This window comes from Rhineura floridana, chromosome 4 (assembly GCF_030035675.1).
Source record: "Rhineura floridana isolate rRhiFlo1 chromosome 4, rRhiFlo1.hap2, whole genome shotgun sequence".
NCBI classification, from domain to species: Eukaryota; Metazoa; Chordata; class Lepidosauria; order Squamata; family Rhineuridae; genus Rhineura; species Rhineura floridana.
In genome coordinates this window covers 181,596,442-181,620,624 of record NC_084483.1, presented here as the reverse complement: position 1 = coordinate 181,620,624, position 24,183 = coordinate 181,596,442, and the positions used below count along the sequence as shown (strand labels likewise).

At 43.2% G+C, this 24,183-nt stretch overlaps 1 protein-coding gene across 1 annotated transcript in view; it reads right to left on the bottom strand.

Annotated features, from left to right (window-relative positions):
- SLC3A1 (solute carrier family 3 member 1) overlaps positions 1-22,207 on the bottom strand; it is a 44,013-nt gene extending 21,806 nt beyond the window's left edge. Inside the window, exons 1-5 of the mRNA XM_061625415.1 lie at positions 21,775-22,207; positions 17,858-18,037; positions 16,866-17,020; positions 11,281-11,406; positions 1,069-1,188 (exon numbers count right to left, since the gene is read on the bottom strand). Of these exons, the coding sequence (XP_061481399.1) occupies positions 1,069-1,188; positions 11,281-11,406; positions 16,866-17,020; positions 17,858-18,037; positions 21,775-22,207 (1,014 nt within the window). The remainder of the gene's footprint in view (positions 1-1,068; positions 1,189-11,280; positions 11,407-16,865; positions 17,021-17,857; positions 18,038-21,774) is intronic.
- Positions 22,208-24,183: the final 1,976 nt, after the last annotated feature.

The window sequence follows — 24,183 nt, the reverse complement described above, 5'->3', positions numbered from 1 at the left end:
TTGGCAAGAATTGCCTCCACCCGCCCACTTCCACCAGTGAGATCCTCTGCTGTATCTCAGTACCTTCTGCTCATGAATGTCTTCTTAGGAACAAGTCCTACACCTTTTCAGAGACTTGGAGGCAATGCCTAAGAACACCTGAAGCTAAGTCATACCACTGGTCCATCTGCTCCAGGATTGTCTACTCCAGCCTTCTTCAACCTTGGGTTCCTAGATGTTATTGGACTACAGCTCCCATCATCCCCAGACAGCTTAGCCAATGGTCAAGGATGATGGGAGCTGTAATCCAACAATATCTGGGGGCCCAGAACTGAGTAAGCTGGCCTAACTCTGACCAGCTGTAACTCTCCAAGGTCTCAGGCAGAGGTCATAAGAGCAGAGGAAGAAGCTTGCTGGATGTGAGCAAAGGTGACAAGGCAGATGCCTCTAGAAAGCCACAAACAGAGCATGATAGCAAGAACTCACCCACTGCAATTTGTCCATAACTCCTGGTGTTCAGAGACACACTGCCGCTGAGATATTCAGCTAGCACAACTAATAGATCTATCCTCAGTCTTTCCTAGTTCTTCTGCCTGAGATGGTTTGAACCGATAATGTCAACAATTGCACTTTGTGCAATAACTGAACCTTATACAAAAATATTTATTGAAATGTCAATAAAGAAATCTTATGCATGTGCTCTATCACTAGGCTGAAGGCCCCCTCTTCTGGTACTGTACACATAGTGATATCACCACACAGACATCTTTTTTTTCTTTCCAACCATAGTCTCTGGGCTTTGCAGGTTTCTGTGGCAATACAAGTAATACCCAGGGAAAAGCCAGGTCTAGCTCCCAGTAATGCAACCAACACTGACACAAGTGACATGCATTTAGCAGTCACAAGCATTTCCTGAGCAAAATGATAGCCTTGCCTCTGATGTATCTGCTTGTACACACACACATCATACATCAGGAGCATAACAACTACAGCACTAATTTTAAAAAGTGTCCCAGCACCACTAAAAAAATGCAAGGACACCTTATCAGTCCTATCCCCTGTGAGAGGACAAAGGAGAAAAACTGTTACCGGATTTTGGGATTTATTCACTTGAGGCTCATCTCTCAGATGTGTTGCTTCTAGAAGGAATTTAACGGTACTAATGCTAAATCCATCAATGCCTTTGCCAAGCCAAAATCTGATAATATCCTAAATATATAAAAAGAGAGAGAATGAATGGTTTTGCTTATGTCAGCCATTATATCAAACATGTTTCACATTGTTGCAGTTTTGAGCTTAAGGAAAAAAATATAGGTTGGTCTAAAGCTCTATCTACACAAGTGTGTGGAGAATCTTTGGCCCTTTAGATGTTGCAGAACTACAATTCCTATCATCCCGGATCATTGGCCATTATTGCTGGGGCTGATGGGAGTTGTAGTTTGGCAATATCTGGAGGGGCAAAGGGTCCTCACACCTGATCTACCCCATATAAACTTGATCTTTAATGGCTCATGCACTTGTGTACCTTAGTGCAGTAGTCTTCAACTTTTTCAGATCCAGGATCCATTTCTTAATTTTTGCCATTTATTTGTACAGTTGTAGTACTACTGCTATTCTAACCCACCTTAGCTCAGGCTGCGACCCAGTAGTGGCTTCTGACCCACCAGTTAAGACCAATGACTTATTGTAGCCTTCACCAACCTAGCACCCTTCAGATGTTTTGGACCTCAACTCCCATCTGCCTTGGGCAGCATGTCCTGGCCGAGGCTGATGAGAGTTGTAGTCCAAAACATCTGGAGGGTACCAGGTTGGCAAAATCTGCCTTAGTGGATGTGTCCTCCCTTGCATTCCATTGTGGTCTCTATGTTCAACCAATGACAGTCTTGTGAAGGATCATCTCTTTCACTGATAATTTCTGAAATTCCCTTCCATTTTTGAAATTCCTTCCCACCAGAAATGTGTCACACCTTATGCAATACCAACAGCAGGATCGCATGGTAAAGTTTTTTTTCCAGACTTAACCACTTTAGTTTGCAAGGGAGGGTAGAAATCTCTTCACTGAGAAATTTTTCATCATCAGAGGGAAAGGTTTTGACACAGCCTAGCATATTAGTTTTCTATGAGCAGGTATTATTTTTCAATGGTATAGTCACTACCTTCTCTCCTACCCTATTCCTCTATACGCTGGTAGGTTCCAAGCATCTTGTTCTGTTCCTGTCGTAATTGTCTAATGTAAACCAAAATCTTGGGAATTGCCATGTTAACACAAACTGGGTTATATCCAACGCTTCTGTTCTGCTTGTGCAGCAGACTTAGGCTGTGAACACACTAGTCGCCTACAGCAAAGCATTTCCATTAGCCACATCTGAAGGGAGAATGGGTTGATTTGCAGATGAATTGTGAGATCTCTTTGAAGCTTAATTTAAAAAACAAACAAACACTCAAGCTGATCCCACCAGGTTTTGCAGTAAAAACGAGCAGGGGTTGACTAGCATCATGTCCCCCTGTTTTCAGAAGAGAGAGATGGAGACACACTGGAATCAGCAGAACAGTGAGTGTGTTTCTATCGTTACTCTTGCACAATGGAAATTCTCCCTCCTCTTCCCTGCATTCCCTCTGCACCCTCAGCATCTGCTCCAGAGAGCTGGGGGACCCTTTGGAACAGGTTTGGGGTGCGCGCAGAGAAAGGAGAAGAAGGAAAAGGTTTTGTGTGAGTGCACAGTGCTGGATACAACCCTTAGGGCCAAACTAAAATACAAATAGCTGTTTCTCTATTTGGAGCAGGGAAGTGGAAGAGAGGTAGTGCTTAAACCAAGGGTTCTACCAGCATGGCCAATGGTTAAGGATGATGGGAACTGTAGTCCAACAACATCTGCATTCTGTTTCCTGACTCCTAACTGAGCAGAGCAGAGGGAGCTGTGTCAGCTGGTCCAGAGGAGATACAAGTGAGCAAGCTCTCAGAGAGTGAGCAAACAGAGCACGCTAACAGAAATTTGGCAGAGAAGGTGCAGGGAGGAAGAGACAGATGAAGACAAAGAGGATTCTGAAGCCATGTGCTCTGACCCTGTGTTCTGAAGGGCTCCATAGCAGATTGATTGGAATGAACGTGGCGTGATAGCTGCTGGCTGAAGGGGCATGGCCTGATAGCTGCTGAGTGCAACTAGGAGCTGCTGTGTGGGCTGGGAGTTTTCATTCTGTTTCCTAACTCCTACCAAGCAGAGCAGATCCAGTGTGGCGTAGTGGTTAAGGTGTTGGACTACAACCTGGGAGACCAGGGTTCAAATCCCCACAGAGCCATGAAGTTCATTGGGTGACCTTGGGCCAGTCACTGCCTCTCAGCCTCAGAGGGAGGCAATGGTAAACCCCCTCTGAACACGACTTACCATGAAAACCCTATTCATAGGGTCGCCCATAAGTCGGAATCGACTTGAAGGCAATCCATTTTTTCCCCACTGAGCAGCGCAGAGTCCAGAGGAGATACAAGCGAGCCAGAGCGAGCAAACAGAGCAAACGAACAGGAGTTTGGCAGGGGTGGTCCCTAAAAAACTTTTCCCCGTGTACAATGCACCACATACTAGTGGGACTCTCCTATTTACCCTGAAGGAGGACCAGACAAAGCACAGGCCATTTCCAATACGAGTAGAAAGAAAGAAACAAAAGTTAGTTGAGGGAAGGGAAGGACACTCCAGTGGTGGTGACCTGCAAAATGTGTGCAATGCTTGTTTCCTTGCCTGAGAACAACATGGAGTACACATGCAACAAGTGCAAGCTGGTGGAGCTGTTTGAAGAAAAAGTGAGGGGCCTGGAATGGCGGGTGGCCATACTGAGGAGTATAAGAGAAGATTAAGAGTTCTTAGATAGAATGCTGGAACAACAACAGCAAAGAGAACTACAGGAGGTGGAAGAACAGCAGCATGTTGAAGGAGAAGAGGAGACTGTTGTGGAGAGTAACAACAAAGTGGAGGAAACTCTGTGGAAAAGGGTGACAGTTCAGAGCAGAAGAGCTCAAAGACACCCTTCACCGGTAGAACTATGAAACTGCTTCCAGGCACTTGAGGATGAGACTGGAAGACAGCCTGCAGGGGAAGAATTACAGGAGACCCCACGTGACAGCGAGCAAGAGGCTAAAGCTCAGTCAAGCAGAGGCAATGAAACCACACCCCACAACAAGAAAAGAAGAGTAGTAGTGGTGGGAGACTCCCCACTGCGTGGGACTGAAACCCCAAAATGCCAAGAATTTCCATGGACTCACCAGGTACGCTGCCTCCCTGGAGGATGGATTAGAGATGTGACAGAAGAGTTGCCATCGTTCATAAAGCCCACTGACAGATATCCCTTTCTGCTCATCCATATGGGAATGAATGATGCTGCCAAGCAGAGCTACAAAGAAATCACATCATACTTTGAAGCTCTGGGAAGGAAAGGAAAGAACTTTGGGGCCCAGATAGTTTTCTCATCCATTCCTTCCAGTGCTTAGACGAGGAGTAGAAAGGGAAAGAAAAATTCTCTAGGTGAATCACTGGCTACAAAGGTGGTGCCAATGCGAGAGATTTGGATTCTGGGACCATGGACTATGCTTCCTGGAAGATGCAACAACAAGGGGTGGCAAGCATCCAAAAGCAAAAAGGAAAAAAATCCCCCCTTTTTTTTTTCCTTCCTGGAAGATGGACTGCTGGCAAGTGATGGGTTGCACCTCACAAGGACTGGGAAGAATGTGTTTGGCCACAGCATGGAGAACTTCATCAGGATAACTTTAAACTGAATTGTACGGGGGAGGGAGACATAAACTTGGTGGTAACAACTAACAAAGGTTTGTGCACAGTAAGAGGAACTGAAGGAACAGCTCTAAAGGGGCCCAGTAATACTCTTCATAAAAATGTAGGAAGGAAGCCAGGCCATAAATCACATGGTCTTCAGTGTCTGTATACTAATGCTCAGAGTATGGGAAACAAACAGGACAAACTTCAACTCTTAATACAGGAGAGTAAATATGACTTGATAGGTGCTTGGTGGGATGACTCCCATGACTGGAATACAGCGACTGAAGGATATAACGTGTTCAAAAAACCATAAGGAATAGAAAAGGAGGCGGAGTTGCACTCTATGTTAAAAATATATATCCCTGCACAGAAATACAGGAGGATGAGCTTGGTAGCTGCACCGAGAGTATCTGAAATAAATGGGGCAAGGAATAAAAGGAACACTGTAGCTCGAGTCTACTACTGACCACCCAATCAAAGAGAAGATGATGAAACATTTGCAAAGCCAATTGCCAATGTTTCGAGGACGAATGATGTAGTAGTAATGGGGGGACTTAAATTACTCCGATATCTGTTGGGAGACAAATTTTGCCAAGCACAGCCCCTCCAAGAAATTCCTGACTTGTGTTGGAGTCACAGAGCTTGGAAAAGTTACTTTTTTGAACTACAACTCCCATCAACCCAATCCAGTGGCCATGCTTGCTGGGCCTGATGGGAGTTGTAGTTCAAAAAAGTAACTTTTCCAAGCTCTGGTTGGAGATAACTTTCTCCTACAGAAACTGGAGGAAACAACTAGAGGATCAGCTATCCTTGCCTTGATTCTAATCAACAGAGATGACTTGGTGGATGAAGTGGCAGTTATGGGAACTCTGGGGGAAAATGAACACACTTTGCTACAGTTCTTGATTTTAAAGGAAGCAAATGCTGAGAGTAGCCACAGGGGCGTAACTATCGCGGTGCGGTGGGTGCGGGCCACACCGGGTGTCACCACGAGATGGGGGTGACACCACGAGCTGCCCCCCCGCCCTAGGCACCGCGGCCAGGAAGCGGCAGGCGCGGCCAAGGAAGAGAGAGAGAGAGAGGAGCGAGCGCGGCAACTTCCCTCTTCACTCAGCACCTGCCCTGCCGCCTCACAGGCTGGCAGAATGGTGCGATCTCTCTCCCTCTCCGCAGTTCCAGCAGCCTGAGGCCGAGCATGCCACAAAGCAACCCAGAAAATCCCTCCTGGCTTTAGGCTGTGTGCGGCGGTGGCGGCTGCTGCTGCTGCTGAGGGCTGGTTGGCTGGACGCCGGCCTCTTGGCGGGCCAGCCAGCGTTCAGCCGCCCACGCGGGGCCCAAGAGGCGGGAGTGATGCAGTTCTCTCCTTCCCCGGCACAGTTGCCGGCCGGGTGGCCCTGCCTGCCCCGCTGGAAGGAAGGAGGGGGGGTGAGGGGAAGCGTGAGAAGGATGCACTGGCCTTGGGTGCTACCGATTAGGGACAGCCCCGAGCAAGCAGCCGGCCAGCTCGGGTAAGTCATGATTCTCCAAGGCTGCTGCTTGCCCAGTCTCACTTTCTCTGGTGGGGAGCCCCGTTGAGCTCCGCGGGGGCTTACACTTAGTGGAGGGGTGGGTAGCAGCCCTACTCAGAGTAGAGGCATTGAAATAAATGGTTTGAAAAGAGCCCAGGGAGGCAAGCGTGTCAGCAATAAAGCACTGGGTTGTGTTTTATTTAGCCAATTCACTTCTACTCAAAGTAGGGACATTGAACTGAATGGATCAAGTCATGCCCCATATTTTCAATGGGTCTACTGCTCAGGCTGCAAACCTAGGTACACTTACATGGGAGCAGTGCTGGAAATTTTGGAGGGGGAGTGCCATAATGGAATCTCAAAGCCCTCCCCCCCCCATTTTAGCCAAATCCTTCTTCCAAACAAGATTCTAAACATGCTTTTAGTTGTTTCAATTGTTTTATTTTGTTTTTAATTGTATTGGGTGGTATTCAGTGCTAGTCTTTACTCAGTGCAGACCCATTGAACTTAATGGACATAACTAAGGCTGCAATCCAGTACACACTTGTTGTTGTTGTTATGTGCCTTCAAGTCGATTACGACTTATGGTGACCCTTAGAATCAGTGACCTCCAAGAGCATCTGTCATGAACCACCCTGTTCAGATCTTGTAAGTTCAGGTCTGTGGCTTCCTTTATGGAATCAATCCATCTCTTGTTTGGCCTTCCTCTTTTTCTACTCCCTGCTGTTTTTCCCAGCATTATTGTCTTTTCTAGTGAATCATGTCTTCTCATTCTGTGTTCAAAGTATGATAACCTCAGTTTCATCATTTTAGCTTCTAGTGACAGTTCTGGTTTAATTTGTTCTAACACCCAATTATTGGTCTTTTTTGCAGTCCATGGTATGCACAAAGCTCTCCTCCAGCACCACATTTCAAATGAGTTGATTTTTCTCTTATCCACACTTACATAGGAGTAAGTCCCATTGAACCTAATGGAGCTTACTTCTGAGTAAACATATATTGGATTGCACTGTAACTTAGGTCCATTAATTTCAGTGGGCCTCCTCTGAGTAGGACTGAGTTGAATACCACCCATAGAAGACTGCCTTATGTCATCTGGTCCATCTAGCTCAGGATTGTCTACACTGACTGGCAGCGGCTCTCCATGGGTTCAGACCGGAGTCCTTCCCAGCCCTACCGGTTACATGAGGTTCAGGTTGCGCTATCAGTGTCCAGGAAAGCTCTAAACCTTTCTAAAGTCTTCCTAGGAAGGGAGCAATTAAGGGACAAAATAAGCCTGGCTCTTTCACCTCTATAAAAATTACACAACAGTAAAAGTTCCTAAATCTGCACTACTGCAGGGTATGTGTGTGGAACCATGATTCTCATATGGAATGCCATTAACTCCCAAAATAACTGAGGGGACGACACTGAAGTTCCACTGGAGGCTGATTCATTAATTAGGGCAAGTAGGGCACCACCCCACCAAGCTAAGTCTGCCCTCAGCCAACCCCCATCTGCCAGTCTGGCCTGCCTACCTCCTTACTTACAACCAGTCTAGGGGCGGCCCTGCTTGCCATATTCCTTCTGCTCCCTAATCTCAGTGGTGAATTTTCACTTTAACCACATGAAACTATGTATAAATGTAAATACATTTAGGCTGTGCGTATGATATTGTAATTTAAAGGTGTAATTTTAGTTTTGCTAGTTGTTTATGTCACTACTATTGCTATTACATTCAGTGATATACGGGAATTACGATTTATGAGTAACATTAGTACAAAAAACATTACTAAGGATTCTGTATGGTCTGGTACGGGAGGAGGTCCATGGGGGTGACACCATGAGTTACCGCACTGGGTGACACCAACCCTAGTGACGCCACTGAGTAGCCATAGGCATACCCTGGACTTCAGGAAAGCTGATTTTAATAAACTCAGAACAATGGTAAGTAAGGTTCTGTGGCAAACAACCCTAATAAGAAAAGGAGTCCAAGATGGGTGGGAGCTTCTAAAAGAGGAAATTCTAAAGGCACAATGGCAAACAATTTCGTCAAGGGAAAAAGAAGAAAGACAGCAGAAAAAGCCAATGTGGTTTCATAGGAAGCTTAGAGGTGACCTGAAAACAAAAAAGGACACATGGAAGAAGTAGAAGGAAGGGCAGGCCAAAAAAGGAAAAGTACAGACAAGTAGCATGGAATTGCAGGGATGGCATTGGGAAGGCTAAAGCTGAGAATGAGCTGAGGTTAGCGAAAGATGCCAAAAGCAACAAAAAAGCGCTCTTCAGGTGCATCCATAGTAAAAGACAGAGAAAAGAAATGGTGGAACAGCTACCCAATGAGAATGGCAAAATGACAACAGATGACAAAGAAAAGGCAGAAGTGCTCAATTCCTACTTTGGTTCAGTCTTCTCCCAAAAAAGGGTCTATGACCCTCCTGGGAAATGTGAAATTAAAGGAGCAGGATTGCAGTTTAAGATTGATAGACAAATGGTCAAGGAATACCTAATCATTTGAATGAGTTCAGATCTGTAGGGCCCAATGAACTGCATCCTAGAATATTGAAGGAAGTGGCTGAAGAACTCTCAGAACTGCTGTCTATTATATCTGTGAAATCATGGAGGATGAGCGAAGTGCCAGATGACTGGAGGAGGACTAATGTTGTCCAAATGTTCAAAAAGGGCAGAAAGGAGGAACCTGGGAACTACAGACCAGTCAGCCTCACATCGATCCCTGGGAAAATTCTGGAGCAGATTATAAAGTGGTCAGTCTGTAAGCACCTTGAAAACAATTCAGTGATTACTAGAAGCCAACATGGATTTATCAAGAACAAATCCTGCCAGACTAATCTTATATTATTTTTTGATTGGGTAACCTTCCTGATAGACTGTGGGAATGCTGTGGACATAATATATCTCTACTTCAGCAAAGCTTTTAACAAAGTGCCCCATGATGTTCTGATTAGCAGGCTAGCTGAATGCAGGCTGGATAGAACAACTATCAGGTGGATCCACAGTTGGCTACAGAATCGTACTCAAAGACTGCTTATCAATGGTTCTTTCTCAAATTGGGCGGTGGTAACGAACGGGGTACTGCAGGGCTCGTTCTTGGGTCCAGTGCTCTTCAACATTTTTATTGATAGATGAGGAGGTGCAGGGAAAGTTTATCAGATTTGCAGATGATACAAAATGGGAGGGATAGCTAATACCTTGGAAGACAGAAACAAAATTCAAAGGGATCTTGATAGGCTGGAGCATTGGGCTGAAGACAACACAATGAAATTTAACAGGGATAAGTGCAATTTTCTACACCTAGGAAAAAGAAACCAAGTGCACCATTATAAGATGGGGGATACTTGGTTCAGCAATACTACATGCAAGAAGGATCTTAGGTTTGTTGTTGATCACAAGCCATGAGCCATCAGTGTGATGTGGCTGCAAAAAAGGCAAATGCTATTTTAGGCTGCAATAGCAGAAGTATAGATTCCATATCGCGTGAAGTATTGGTTCCCCTCTATTCTGCACTGGTTAGGCCTCATCTTGAGTACTGCGTCCAGTTCTGGACACCACACTTTAAGAAGGATGCAGAGAAACTGGAACAAGTTCAGAGGAGGGCAATGAGGATGATCAGGGGACTGGAAACAAAGCCCTATGAGAGAGACTGAAAGAACTGGGCATATTTAGCCTGGAGAAGAGAAGACTGGGAGGAGATATGATAACACTCTGGAAGTACTTAAAAGGTTGCCAAACAGAGGAGGGCCAAGATCTCTTCTTGATTATCCCAGAGTGCAGGACATGGAATAATGGGCTCAAGTTACAGGAAGCCAGATTTCAGCTGAACATTAGGAAAAACCTCCATGACTGTTAGAGCGGTACGACCATGGAACCAATTACCTAGGGAGCTGGTGGGCTCTCCAACACTGGAGGCATTCAAGAGGAAGCTGGACAGCCCCCTGTTGGGTATGCTTTAATTTAGATTCCTGCATTGAGCAGGGGGTTGGACTTGATGGTCTTATAGGCCCCTTCCAACTCTATGATTCTACCCCTGGCTTAACCCCTCTCCTCCTCCTGCTGCTACATCTCCTTGTCTCCATGAGATCCTAGACGCATGTTTGCGAGTGAGAACAAACCATGAAATGCACCTGGAATCCCATCAGAGTGGGCACTGTTTGGGGAGAGCTGCAATGGAAATGTAGCAGGTGATGAAGGCCTATGTTTGGTGTGGGAAACCTTTGGCCCTCCAGCTGTTGCCAAAATGCAATTGCCATCATCCCTACCCATTGGCCGTGCTTGCTGAGGCTGAAGGGAGTTGTAGTTCAGCAACATCTGGAGAGCCAAGGGTTCCCCACACCGGCTCTACATGCTCCCTCTCCATGCTAATTCTCCTCTCTGTGCTAATTCTCCACTACAAATCTTCCCCTCCTGTTCACAGAAGCAGCCCCCGCCTCTCTTTCAATACATGTCTGCATCCCGCTAAACTAGGGTGGTTTAGCCCTTTTTATGAACACATAATTGAGGAAAGTTACTGTCTTGTTATCATCTTTTCACACTGTGTGGTTATAAAATGTAGTACTAGTACAATTAGAGTTTCTCTGTGGAGCAGGGTAGCGAACCGGTCAAAACCAGCCATACAGATCTGGACAGAAGGAGTTGGATTCAGAGGAACTTGATCAGCTTATATCTCCAATGAAATCAGTGGGACATGAACCATGACTCCAAAGTGTAACTAACATCCTCTTGATCATAGTGAAGATCAGTCAAATTTTGGAAACAGCAGAATGATTTCAAAAGAAATGGTTGGAGAGCACTTCCAAAATATTTCAGCATAATTATTCAACCTAGAGCTTTTCAAAAACTGCTAGAAAAATGATTAAATGTTTCTTTAATATTTAAAATAAAGCAATATTATTAATAAAATAAAGCTTTGTTATTAATATTAATGTCATTATTCCCCACTAGATTATCAATTAGTATAACAGATAGCATCAATAGATCATATTGCTTTATGGGAGAACTATATATCTTTCTTAATGATTAGAATGCCATTGAATACTTACATGAATTTCTTCTTCAACATTTGGGTTACGAAAATTTAAATCTGGCTGCTCTTTTCCAAATTGATGAAAATAACACTGGTTTCTCACATCATCATACTGCCAACTGGAATTTCCCAATATGCTCACCTAATTATGTAAGAAATACAATATCTCTTTTTAAAAATCAGATTATTTAGACTCATCATTGTTAGAATGCCACCATTGGCACATTCTTTCTCAGCATTCATACTTTATTAACATATACTGTCCGTGTTGTCTTTTCATGTTTACAGACAATGGACCCAAGTTAATCACACTTAAATCCTACTGATTTCAACATGAGGGCAGAAACAGGAATTATGCTTGATATAGGGCTGCTGCCACAAATGGCTGCCCCAGGCTGAATTCCGCTCTGCTCATTCACTTAGTTTGCACGGCTGTACACAGATAGGCTTTTCACCTGACCTAGAACACACAGGTTTACCCAGACAGCTGGGTAAACTACACACCTGTATTGGTATGTGCATAAGCTCTCCTTGCTGACATTCTGCTGAACACACTGCAAGTGTGTGTGCCCTTCGGTGCAGTTCTATTGGTGTTATTTCGTGCTCTTTGATGTTTTTTCTGTGGAATAATTTTAATTTTGCTTGAAAGACTTTTTGCTAGCTGTCGTGAGTGCCATTCATGCAACCAAGTTGCATGCAAATGTTTCAATAAATAACACTTGTAAATAAGCACATGACATGGGAAATTGTGTCTACATTTTATGGGGAGAGAACTCTGCTGCCCCCTTCTCTTAAGCACAACTAACTTTTTTCTAATTAAAGCAAATAATGGCCCAACACCCAAACTGGACCACAGGAAAACACAGTGGGCTGGTCTATTTTCATTTATCCAAAGAGATAAAAGCAAAAACAAAATGTACAAAGCAATGTATTAAAAGGGTCGTAGCTCAGTGGGAGAGCATCTGCTTTGTGTGCGGAAAGTGCCAGCCTCAGCCCCAGTCTCTTCAAGTAGGGCTGGGAGCAATCCTTTTCTGAAATCCTTAAGAGCCACAGCCAGTCAGTGCAGGCAACATCTATGTTCCTAAAGCCCATTTTACAAAGTACACTACAGGATAGAACGTTTAAAGTAAAATTTCTTTTCAGTACAGATTTAGTTGCTGAAATCACAATTTGTGCTCTGACATTCAACAAATTGAAGAGAATGTTATGGCAAAATAAGGCAATATTTTTTTTCCCAAAACTGTCATCTGCAGCCGTTTCCTGAACTATTCCTGTGTCAAATTAAAATGTGGGAAATGAAAGCAGAGTTTTCATCCTCGTGAAACCGCTTTCTGACATCTTTGCATTATAGAAACAGAAAGGAATGATTTAACAATGAGTCAGTTTGTTTTATTCTGATGTCATGGTTGGCAGGGATTGGAGACAGCTGTGACAAGGAGGCTCCTATGCAGGGATGCCCACAGAACAAGGGGTATTTTACAATGAACTAGTCATGCAAAATGTGCCCTTTCCTGCCAACAGGTTTATACAGAGACAGGCCAAAAATCGGCAAGAAAAGCAGACTCAAAAAGAATTAAGATCAAACGTAGGAAACAAGCAGCAATATCTAATGCTTCAAACAACCGAATCACTTACCAAATGCATGCATACTTTGGAGCAGTGGTTCCCCACCTGGGGGTCCCAAGGGGGTCATGAAGGTCACAAAGAGCCAAGAGAAGAATTATTTATTAATTTAAAAAACTAATTAATGACTGGTCTGTGCACCACCAGCCTGCGAGCCTGCATTACATGTGCACATAGCCACTTCTGCTTCCCCTTCGTTTCAGCCAACAGAGTCAGTTTCCACCCCACTGAGAGCTGAGCACCACAGCACTAGAGCTGAGAAGAGAAGAGGCCAGCTGGTCTCCCACCCCCCCTTTTGTCAGCGGCAGTGAGGGAAGTTTGATCAAGCTGATTGGTTCTGGCCGTAGAAACAGAGGGACCCTGGGAGGGGGCCACCTGCCAGAAAAATAACAGGACGGAGTCCGGAGCATCCCTCCATCAATGCACACCTGGGCACTCATTAAAAATTCACTGTATATACAGTTATAGTACAATGTATACACGTCTACTCAGAAGTAAGTCTCTTCATATTTAATGGGGCTTACTCCCAGGTAAATCAAATTGTATCAGACCAAACTTAGATTCTGTGAAGCTTTGAAGCTGTACTACTTGGGGGGGGGAGAACATGGGGCTTTAGAGTACAAAGTCCTCTCGAATTCAGCAGAGCAACAGCCATATGAGGTAGGTTAAGCTGAGAGTTCATGGCTGACCCCAGGCAGTAAGTGAGCAAAAATAATGATGGGTAAAGTAAGTTTTAAAAATGTTAAATTGCACATGCTCAGTGTATTTTTGTTGCTGTTTTTATACAGCGTGTGTTTTTATACAGTTGTATATGTTCATTTTAAATATATTTTAAAATATATTTAGTTGCCCAAATTCTGTTTTTACACTTAACTTGAGTTCTTTGCATGGTTTATGGTTGGCATTGGGGAAGAGCAGGGCTCTTGTGCCTTTAACAGCTGTGTGGCAGGCAGAAAGTAAACAGAAATTAAATGTAGCCTTTTAAAGTATGGAAAGCTTCACCCATTGACATTCTGTCTGTTAGATATATTATTACTATTGTCATATGGAGCTTCCTGTGCCGAGCGCTGAAGATGTGGCATTGCTGAAGACTTAAAACCAGAGTCCAAATGCTCTTGCATCAACCAGGCTCTGTTCACCACTTTGGGTGGTTTACTTTTATCTCCTTCCTTTCATTTCCTTCAAAATGTGTTAAAAAATATATTGCTGTCATCTGCCCTGGGATCTTCTGGTGAAGGGCAGGTAATAAATATCATCATCGTATTTGTTTTTATGATGAATGAAAATGACATTATTTAATGCTTCATTATGTATTTTTTCAATTAACAGAGAATAAAATTACAACAATTAGCATAGGAGGGTTGCAAACATTTTTGAGGTTACAAAGGGGGTCCCATACTCATAAAGGTTGGGAACCACTGCTTTGGAGAGTATAATATTTCATAAGAAGCTGAATTTCAAATCTTTGCTTGAAATTGCTTGCAGGTCAATAACATCACAAGGCCTAAAATACTATCATTGAATAACAGGCTGATCCTAAATGCTCTTACTCGAATTCATTCCTTTTTAATTACTCCCAAGTAAGAGTGCACCGGACTGCATTCTTAACTGAAAGATAATTCTATTGAAATTAATGTAATTTTGTTCCAAGTAAATGTTTTTCAAAGTCAAGTACTCTGCAACAATGTATTTCACAACTCAGTTTGTGGGTTATCTCATTTTTGGCTAAAGTTGCTATTTATTTATTTATTTTTATTTATTTAGACTATTTCTATACCGCTTAATATATAAAAATATCTCTAAGTGGTGTACAACAAAAAGGACACAAGAAGTATTATAAAAAAGTACACAATGAAGCCATAATACAAATAAACTCATACATAATACAAATTATTAACAAATAAATATACCAACACAGCAAATTTCAAGGACATATTACAGCCAGGCAAAAGCACTCAAGGAAAGTGCAGTGTCGGGACTTTGAGGGCTGTGGCCTGGGCAGAGGGGGTGTAGCCTGGGGAGAGTCTCATGGCCCAGATAGGGAGGGCTGGAGAGACACATTTGGGGGCCCCAGGCCTGAGGTTCCCTCCCCCCCAAAGTTACATATAGCAGCCCATCAATAAACCTCCCATCTATGTTAACTGCCTGGCAGTGCAAAAACAAAAGTTGTAAAAAGGCCAAGGCATTTTGGAAATAAGTCACTCCTTCCTCTGAGGCAATTTCCCCAGTCAGCACCCTGCGAAAATGCACTCCTGCAGCGTCTTCCTTTGCCAAATACAGCTGCGGTTGTAGCCACGATCTGTGAAGGTTCGGTGCCCTGAAATGGGTGCATCACACCCCTTTATTTATTTATTTATTTATTTCATTTCTAGACCGCCCATAGCTAATAGCTCTCTGTAGTTTACTTGGTCGTAATATTTGTTTAAATAAGTAGAGTGCAAATGCTGGGAAATCTTTGCAGAGGCATGCCATCCGTCCAGAGAACCCCAGTGTGCGCAAGTTTCTATTGGGGAAAGCCCAGAGATCTCCACAGCCTGGCCCTCGCCCTGCGGATCTGTCTGAACAGATTAAGCATGTCAGGGCCTGGAGTGCCTTTAAGAATAACGTGGCTGCGCCTACATTTATTTTCCCTTTGTTTAACTAGATGTCCAAACAACCTATTACAGTAATGCAGCTTAGGAAATTATGCATGTCTACATATATATGTACGTACATATGTACATACGTACGTGTGTGTGTGTTGTACAAAGTAATCCTGATAAAATAAACCAAACTACAAAAGAGTAGATATTCTGCTCTACTGGACATCCCTTAAGTGCGATTGGCGTAAATTGACAAATCTGAGCTGCTACAATCACAGCAGATACTTTGCAAGAGCTAAAATCTTATCTCTCATTGATAAGTAAGAGAAACCAGTACTATTTCCCATTACGCCTTATATTGGGGTGGAGAACCTCAGGCTTAGAGACCAAATACAGCTTACCAGGCCTCTCTATTTGGCCCTCTGGACTCCTCCCACAGGCCACACCGTCCTTGAGGGAGGCTTTTGCCTGATTTCCATGGGTCTACTCTGAGTAAATAGGCCATCACACTATGACAAGCTCCTCTGGGAAATTCTGCTGGGTAATGTACTCTGGATGATTTACATCAGGTTCTTCATTCAAATTGGTAATTTTATTTTGTCCAATTAGATTGTTTCTCTCTATTGTTTATATTCATACTTTTCACAAAACAACACATTTAGGAAGAGGTAAGTAGGAGGCCTAACGGTTATTTTCAGCTGTCAGCCATGAGAATTTCCCTATTTCTGTTTTGCTGAAGTAATGAAATGAGATATAATCCAGAGCGGAGATTTCCAAGCTCTACGATATTTTCATCTAAGAGCTGTATTTTCAATTCATTCAGTGGTTGCAGTTTTTTTACTACACTGTGAGTCCATCTCATGTATTTTATGTACCATTGTTGTAGTTTATTTCACTTGTGTTTTTAAGTATTCTTAACTAGATATTGTATTACTATTTCCATCATTGTGGAACCCATTGAGTAGACCAATTGAAATTAATGAGCTTAAGTTGATCATGTCTATTAACTTCAATGGGTGAACGCTGGGTAGGAGCACCCTTTGCCTGTGGCTGTGTGTATTTGGGCCCCCTCTCCTTTATGTTTGTGCATAAGCTCACTTATTAAATATGGCCGTTACCACACCCAATGGCCAAAGTATGCTTTCTAGCTATTTATTCATTTTAGAATCTTGCCATCCCAGCTTTCTTCTAAAAAAGGAGTTCAAAATGAACTTTGGAAATCTAGACACAAAAAGCAAAGACTAAATTCCATGTAAATCCATCCAATCTACAAGGCCTGCCTTTGAAACAGATAGTGAATTGCTTGTACCTACAATGCTGTGGTCCTGCACCCTCTACAGCACAGTAGCATATTATTCATTTAATTGCTTCTGCATTGCCAGAGTTCTGTACTCACCCAGTTATTTGGCGGTGTAGTGCTGCTGCTGGCATACACACAGTCGTGCCAGATGTAATAATCTGTGTATTTTCCAGTCCGATTGCGACTAAGCTGAAACCACTTGTGCTTGTCACTTGTGTGGTTAGGTATTAGATCCATTATCACTTTTAAACCTTAAGCAAAAAGATGCAGAGAATGGCATGTCAAACAGCAGATACACACATTGTTTCTACTAGAGAATTAAATTTTTAATTTTAAATGGACAGATGTACAACAGCAAGGGGGGGTAATCTTACTTGCCTACTATACAGGTTCATTGCAAAGATTACTGAGCTAATCCATGTGAAGCACTTGGAGTTACTTAGGAAAAGTGCTGTTAAAAGCTATGCATTGTTACTAAGAATTGTTAAAAGGAACTGTAAAGATCCAGTCCTGAAGACAAATGCAGTTCATTGGCATCTAATAAAAACTACTAAGCATTTCCTGAAACCAGATCACATATGGCTTGGATTCAATAAATTATTTGCAGAGTGGGTCTTCGTCAGCCCTTCCTTCTACCTGCAGCCCTCTGTGCCTCCTGAAAAGCCAATTGTGAGGGTGTAGAAACCCTAGGGAATGCAGGGTGCAGGGGTGTGTGCAGATGGGGAGGCTAATAGAAAATGACTGTGGCTATTCCCTTTCTGAGAGTTAAAGTACCTTCTACTCATGCGAGGATCCCTTTGGATTCAATTCTATATTTTCTGTATTGCTTTAAACTGGTTTTTAGTTGTTTTTATTGCATTTTGTATATAATCTTGACACATGCATGGAACGCAATTAGATGATGATGACAGTAACAATAACAATAACAATAACTATTATTATTATTATTATTATTACAAAATCATAAAGAGTCGCTTTCAGTTAGGGAAAATTAGAGGGAAATCGAGTGGAACACTGTCTCAATTCTTCATATATACATAAAAGAACAAAAAACAGGCACTATGTCTTTAGACCAGAGCAAAGTAGACCTTTATCATGGATTGCTGCAACCAGATTTTCAAAATCCTTCATCGTTCCAAACATCGGGTCTATGTCTTGAAAATCTTCTATTCCATATCCAAAGTCTTTTAAGGCAGACTTGTAAAAAGATGTGATCCAGATTGTTTTCACATTTAGATATTGGACATGATCCAATTTTTCCAGGATACCTGGTTAGGAAAAATAAATAGGAAGAAACAGACTACTGTAACAGCCAGCATGGTTAGTAGCTTCAAATTCTTGTTGAACTGTGAAGGTCACTCCTGCATTTCGCTTTTTCTCAGTTCAACATATATTACAGGATAGTTCTGAGGACAAAAAGGGGGCAATTACACTTACCCAAACTCCTTGAAGGAAAGGTGAGGTAATAAACAACAACAAATGTTGTAGTGCTGAGTGCTCCTGTCCAGGGTTTCAGCCAGCCAGCCTGTCATGCCCTCTTCTAGGATATTCCATTCCATTCATCTGATTTTGGCCAGTTCCCCTACTTCTCTAGCAGCCCCCTGCACCCAATCCCGTCCCATTCTGGAGGGTCTCATAAGTCTCTGGGGCAGCTTTTAGAGAGCCCAGAGAGCTGCACTGGGCATAAAAGTCTGCTTCTGAGAACTCCTTCCATTCATGGTTCTCAGGTTCAATGTTACTGAGCAATATCAATAACATGGGGAAAGATTTGTAATTGCTATCGTTCTAAACTTGTTCAAGTGTTACTAGGTCTGAGAGTTACTTATAGCTTGTCTTCATTAGTCTTGGACAGGGCTGCCTAGACCAAAACTGGCCTCTGAGTGGTGCCATCACAGTGTATGGTCTGACGGCACATGGGGCCACCACCTTGCTAAAGCCAAGCTGGCCTGGGTTTGGAAAGTGTCTGGATAGAAGACCACTTGGGAACCACACATGGTTAAGGCAGAATATATATGTAAGAAAATAAATAAAAATAAACAAAATCTAGTGTTAGAATTGTCGGTCCGAGAGACAGATGAACACCATTGATGCAATGGGACCTGGCAGCAGGCTATTTGGTGTAGGGTGGGGGCATGTGGAAAGTTAGCCCCAGCTCCCCTTGTCAAAATCATCATCCAGCAAAACTAACTGCTGAGCAAGGGGATCCAAGTCTAAATGGTAGAAGAATTCCTTTACAAGAAGCCATGGTGTTGCCTGAGAATAGTTATCCTTTTTTTCTTCGTTAGAAATGTGGGGTACTGAGGGGAAAAAACTTTCTAGGTCTTTTAATTTCAAGGAACATTAACTAGGAAAAATTTTTAAGACACGCAAAGATAAGACTGATTGTAGGGCCGAAGTCTAACCTTCTATTATCTGTTAGGGAAACTGCTTTTCGTCTTCCTGTCACTATGACTGTTACTATTCTTCCAGTTCCCTAACCACCATAATCAGAGCTGTTACACATTCTTCAGATATCACTTGCCTGGTAGCTTTTGGGTCATCAGACATTCCAGAAAAGGACAAGCAGCAATCTTCAGGGTGACCTGTATCCTCTTACCTTGTTCAAATGTTTTGAGTATATTATTGATTTTCACGCATTTAAAATATGTGTGTCCTACCTTTCCACAGTAGTCTTCACAGTGGTTAATAGCAGCAAGGCTAACAATGCAAATGAGTAGCAAAACATCCCCAAATGACTGATCATCAAATTCTCTTTCAAATAAACCAGTTTTGACTTGATCCCAAAATGAAAAGGAAGCAGACACAACATGCATTTAATGCACATTTAAAGCACTTGACTCCTCCCCCCCAAAAAAGAAGAAGCCTGGGAAATGTAGTTTAGCCCTCACAGAGCTACAGTTCTGAGCACCTGTAACAAACTACAGTTCCCAAGATACTTTGGGGGAAGCCATGTGTTTCAACTGTGTGTTAAATGTGCTTTAAATGCAAGGTGTAGCTGTGATTAAAGAGGAGGCTCCAAGTCAAGGCTGTGCCCTTGGGGGCCACTTAGCATCCGAAAGCAGAGGCTCTTGGAGTAGGCTTCCAATTATGCCCTCAGTAAATAGGCAGGCTTATACAGGAGAAGCCATCAAGCCGTCCTTTGTACCCTGGTCTTTGGCCCTTCAGGGCTTTTGCAGAGAAAATTCTACACCTTGCCAATAATTAATAAAAGTTACTAGCCCAGAAACATTTTTACTAGCCAGGCTGTCTCCCTCACCCTTTCCCCAGGAGGCTTGTACAGCTGCAGCTTAGTGGTAGAGTGCAAGCTCCAGGCAAAAGGTCCCAGGTATCTTCACAGTCATAGGATGTATGGAAAGTCTCCCATTTGAAACCCTAGAGAGCCACTGCCGGACAGTGTGTGACATAGCACTAGAAGAACCAACTGACCTGATATAAGGCAGCTTCCTATGTTCCCATGGTTTTTTTTTTTAGAAGTGCCCTGGTGGCTGAGGGCAGGGAGGCTGGGGGATGGAAACAATTGTCTCTCCCAATTACAAATGCTTTCCTTCCTAATTGCCTACAGATGACTTGTACGCATGTACATTTACTCTTTTTTTCCCCTTGAACACATTGTCCATTTACTTGTTGGAGTTTCCCAGCTAGGATTATCTGTAACTTTTTTTTAAGATGTTTTGAAAGATGTTTTGCTTTAATGTTTTTAAAGATGCTTTGTTTTAATATATTTTAAAGTCCAAAGGACTTCTTTTCAACAAAAAAGAGTGTTTTTTAGTGTTCTCGTTTGCCGCCCTGGCTCCTTCTGGGAGGAAGGGTGGGATGGAAATTTAATAAATAAATAAAAAATAACATAATAAACAACCTTGGTTTTGCATCGGGGGAGGATAATAGATAGACGGACAGACGGACAGATAGATCCTACAGCATTAAAACTGGGGAACCCACACTTCCCACAGTGAACCAAGCCCATTTCTGCCCTGGTTGCTTCCCCACTCGCTATTTATCAGCCAATCCTGACAGCGTATTTTGCTCTCCATAGGACTGGCTCTAACATTAGGCAGAGGGAGGCAGCTGCCTCTGACAGTGGATGCTTGCGAAGAAGGGCATATTCCCTTGGCTTTTCCCCTCTTCCTGACCTGGTGCCGCAGCAGCATTGATGCTTGCTACTTGTTTGGTCGGTGTGTCTGTCTTCTTGCTTACTTGCCTTCTTAGCAGAAATCCTAGAAACACATGGATTGCTCTGCTCACAAGATGCATGCTGATTTTGCTACAGTGTTGCAGCATTTGAGCGGTCAGCAAGCAACAGTGAGATGGAGGACAAAGGTATGTGTGCCGCACAGCTAGCCCGGAGGAACCGCTTAACCTACATGGCTGTCCTCAGGTGCAGTGTGGAATGCTTTCCCGTCGCCAGTGTTGAAGTTAAGATTCACCTGCCCACCTGATGTCATTTCCTGCAAGGTCCTTTATTTTAGAACTTCCTTGTTCTGAAATAAGCCCATATGGCATAGTGGTTAGAGTGTTGGACTAGGTCCTGGGAGATCTAGGTTCAAATCCTTACTTGACCATAAAGCTCCCCAGGTAACCCTGGGCCAGTCAGTGTCTCTCACTCTAACCACTCTCCCAGGATTGTTGTGAGGATAGAATGACGGGGGGGGGACTGTGTACGCCACCTTGAGTTCCTTGGAGGAAAGGTGAGATATAAATGAAATAATAAATAAATAAAACAATATGTCCATGATTTCAGACACCTAAGCTTCAAAATACCTTTTTTTAAAAATTCTGTATTGAGGAATCCCATCTACAGCTTCATCCTGCAAAACTTTGATAATAACAGAAGAAGTCCAAACTAAGGTATAGTCTGAAGGCCCATGGGGCCACTACCTTGCTGACGCTGAGCAGGTCTGTGTCTGATCAGGGCCTGGATGGGTGGCTGTCTGGAAACCATGATGGAAGAAAGGCAGGAGAGAAATGCAAGAAAATAGAAAAAAATATAAAAGTTGGACACACCCACCTTTGAGATCGCCATTCCCATCACTGTTGGTGTCCTTAAACGACCGAGGGTAAATCTGGTAAATAGGGCTGACTTGCCACCAGCCAAGGCATTTGGGCGACATGGCGATGATCGCAGCCGTAGCTGCTACAAGCACCAGTGAGGATGCAACAATCAACCAAAAAAGTATCTCTCTGGTAATTCTGTAGCGTGCCTGAGATGAGAACTGAAGGAGGACTTCTTTGGGCATTCCTGCATAAGGGTGCACAGTTAACTCTTCTGCAGTTCCTGACTCTATGCTAAGAGTACACGGCTTTGGCAACCCGTCTTGGGCTTGGCTAATGGCATCGGTCAGCTTTTCATCCAGCTCCTCATTTTGAACAAACCCATTGTTCTCCAAGCCTTCTTTTTCACTCAGCTCGACAGAGACTACCTTATTTTCTTTGTCAACCATTTTTGCTCAGTTCGTTCTCATCCCTCTGAGGAGACGCGCTGCAGTTGGAAGAAGGTGGGAAGAATGCCTTTGGTCGGTGAAATGAGGAAAAGGTGTCATTAATCCCTGGTTTATAAATAAACCTGACCGACCAGTCCAAAGTCTGACCAAGATTAAGAGCATCAAGTGCTCCCACTCCTTTGCACGAAAGTCTTTTCTTCACAGAGTGGTGAAATGTCGTAAGAGAACAAAGGTCTAGCTCATTCCAACCTGACTTCAAAAGAAAAAGCACAGTGCTTCAGGAATGGAGGTTGTCCAAGACTGCTACTTTGGGGTAGGGCTCCTGTGCCTTTAACACTTTCATGCCAGGCAGCTGTTCACCAGCATGGCTTCTGCCCATTGCTGCATCATAATGCTGGGAAATGCTGCACCCGTTGAATATCTGTGGTTGGAATTCTGGAAAATGACATTCATTGTCCATAAGTCTGGAATGTTTGCAAACTGTAATTTTTTTCCTGCTTTCACTTGAAGCTACCATCATCTTCCTTCAAATACTTTCTACAGGGTATTCTTCTCAGGATCATAGTCATAGGGAATGCTGTAAGGAACTGACCTCACAGGGGTATTCAAGGCCAGCCACCTCATTTAAAAAAAAAAAAGTTTCTAGCATCTTTACTTGCAGAACTATAAGGAAAAATATGCAGGCAGTATTTTGCCTAAATTCTCACAAAAAAATATACATTTTTTAAAAGTTCATTTTATGTTCTGTCCCTCCTGGAATGATTCCCTGCTACTGTCTGCCCTCCCCGCAAAATATCTGATTACTACAGGCCTGATTCACTTTCCTGTCTCCTAAAGCCTAAATTATCCAAGCATTCCACTTTTCTAGCCCTGCAGCAGCCCTATGACCATCACTGAGTGTTGATAGCTTGACAGACCTCCCATTTTTGCTGCTTGCCAGGGAGACAGGCCACAATCCATGGGTATTGGCCTGTATCTTGGGTGAATGTCACGCTAAAAATCTTAGGAAAGAAATTGAAAATTACACTGCCAATGTCATAATGCCATTATACAAATTGGTCCATTTGCACTTGGCATTCTGTATACAATTCTGGTCACCTCACCTCAAAAAGAGTATTACAGAACTGGAAAAGGTTCAGAAAAGGGCAACCAAAATGATTAGGGGGATCTCTTAGTTTAGAGAAAAGGTAAGGAAAAGGAGACATGACAGAGGTGTATAAAAGTCTGCATAGTATGGAGAAAGTGGCTAGAGAGAAAAAAAATATCCCTCTCTCCTAACACTAGAATTCACCAGGGCTATGCACTGAAGCTGACTGCTGGAAGATTCAGGACAGACAAAAGAAAGTACTTCTTCACACAGTGCTCAAACTATGGAATTCGCTCCCACAAGAGGCAGTGGTGGTTTTAAAGGAGGATTAGAACAATTCCTGAAAATAAAGCTATCAATGGCTACTAACTATGTTCTTCCTCCACAGTTGGGGGCGTTATGCCTTTGAATACCAGTTGCTGAGAATTACAAAAGGGGAACAATGCTCTTGCGCTCAGGTCCTGTTTGTGGGCTTCCCAAGGGCATCTGGTTGGAGAACAGGATGCTGGACTAGATGGCCTGATCCAACAGGGCTCTTCTCTTTTTCTTATGTTCTCCTCCAGCTGAAACAAAACCAACGTTTATAATGACATTTGTGCACATTGCCCCCTCGTTGTTGCTGACAGCCTTGCTTTCCATCCCACTTTTCAAGCTTGGGGCAGGAATTGGGATTTATTTGCTTGCTGTTGTTTTCTTTTGCTTTTGCTACTCTGGTGCCAAGCACATGAATAGTGCTGTTTATAAGCATACATAAATAAATATGATCTGCTGTGCCCTCAGGAGCCTACCATATTTACCTCAAATGGTTGGAGCTCCTCTAAACACACAAAGAGTTGAGAGCAAAGTTGTTCCCTCTATTTATGAATTAGTGCACTTTGGCTCTCAGTTG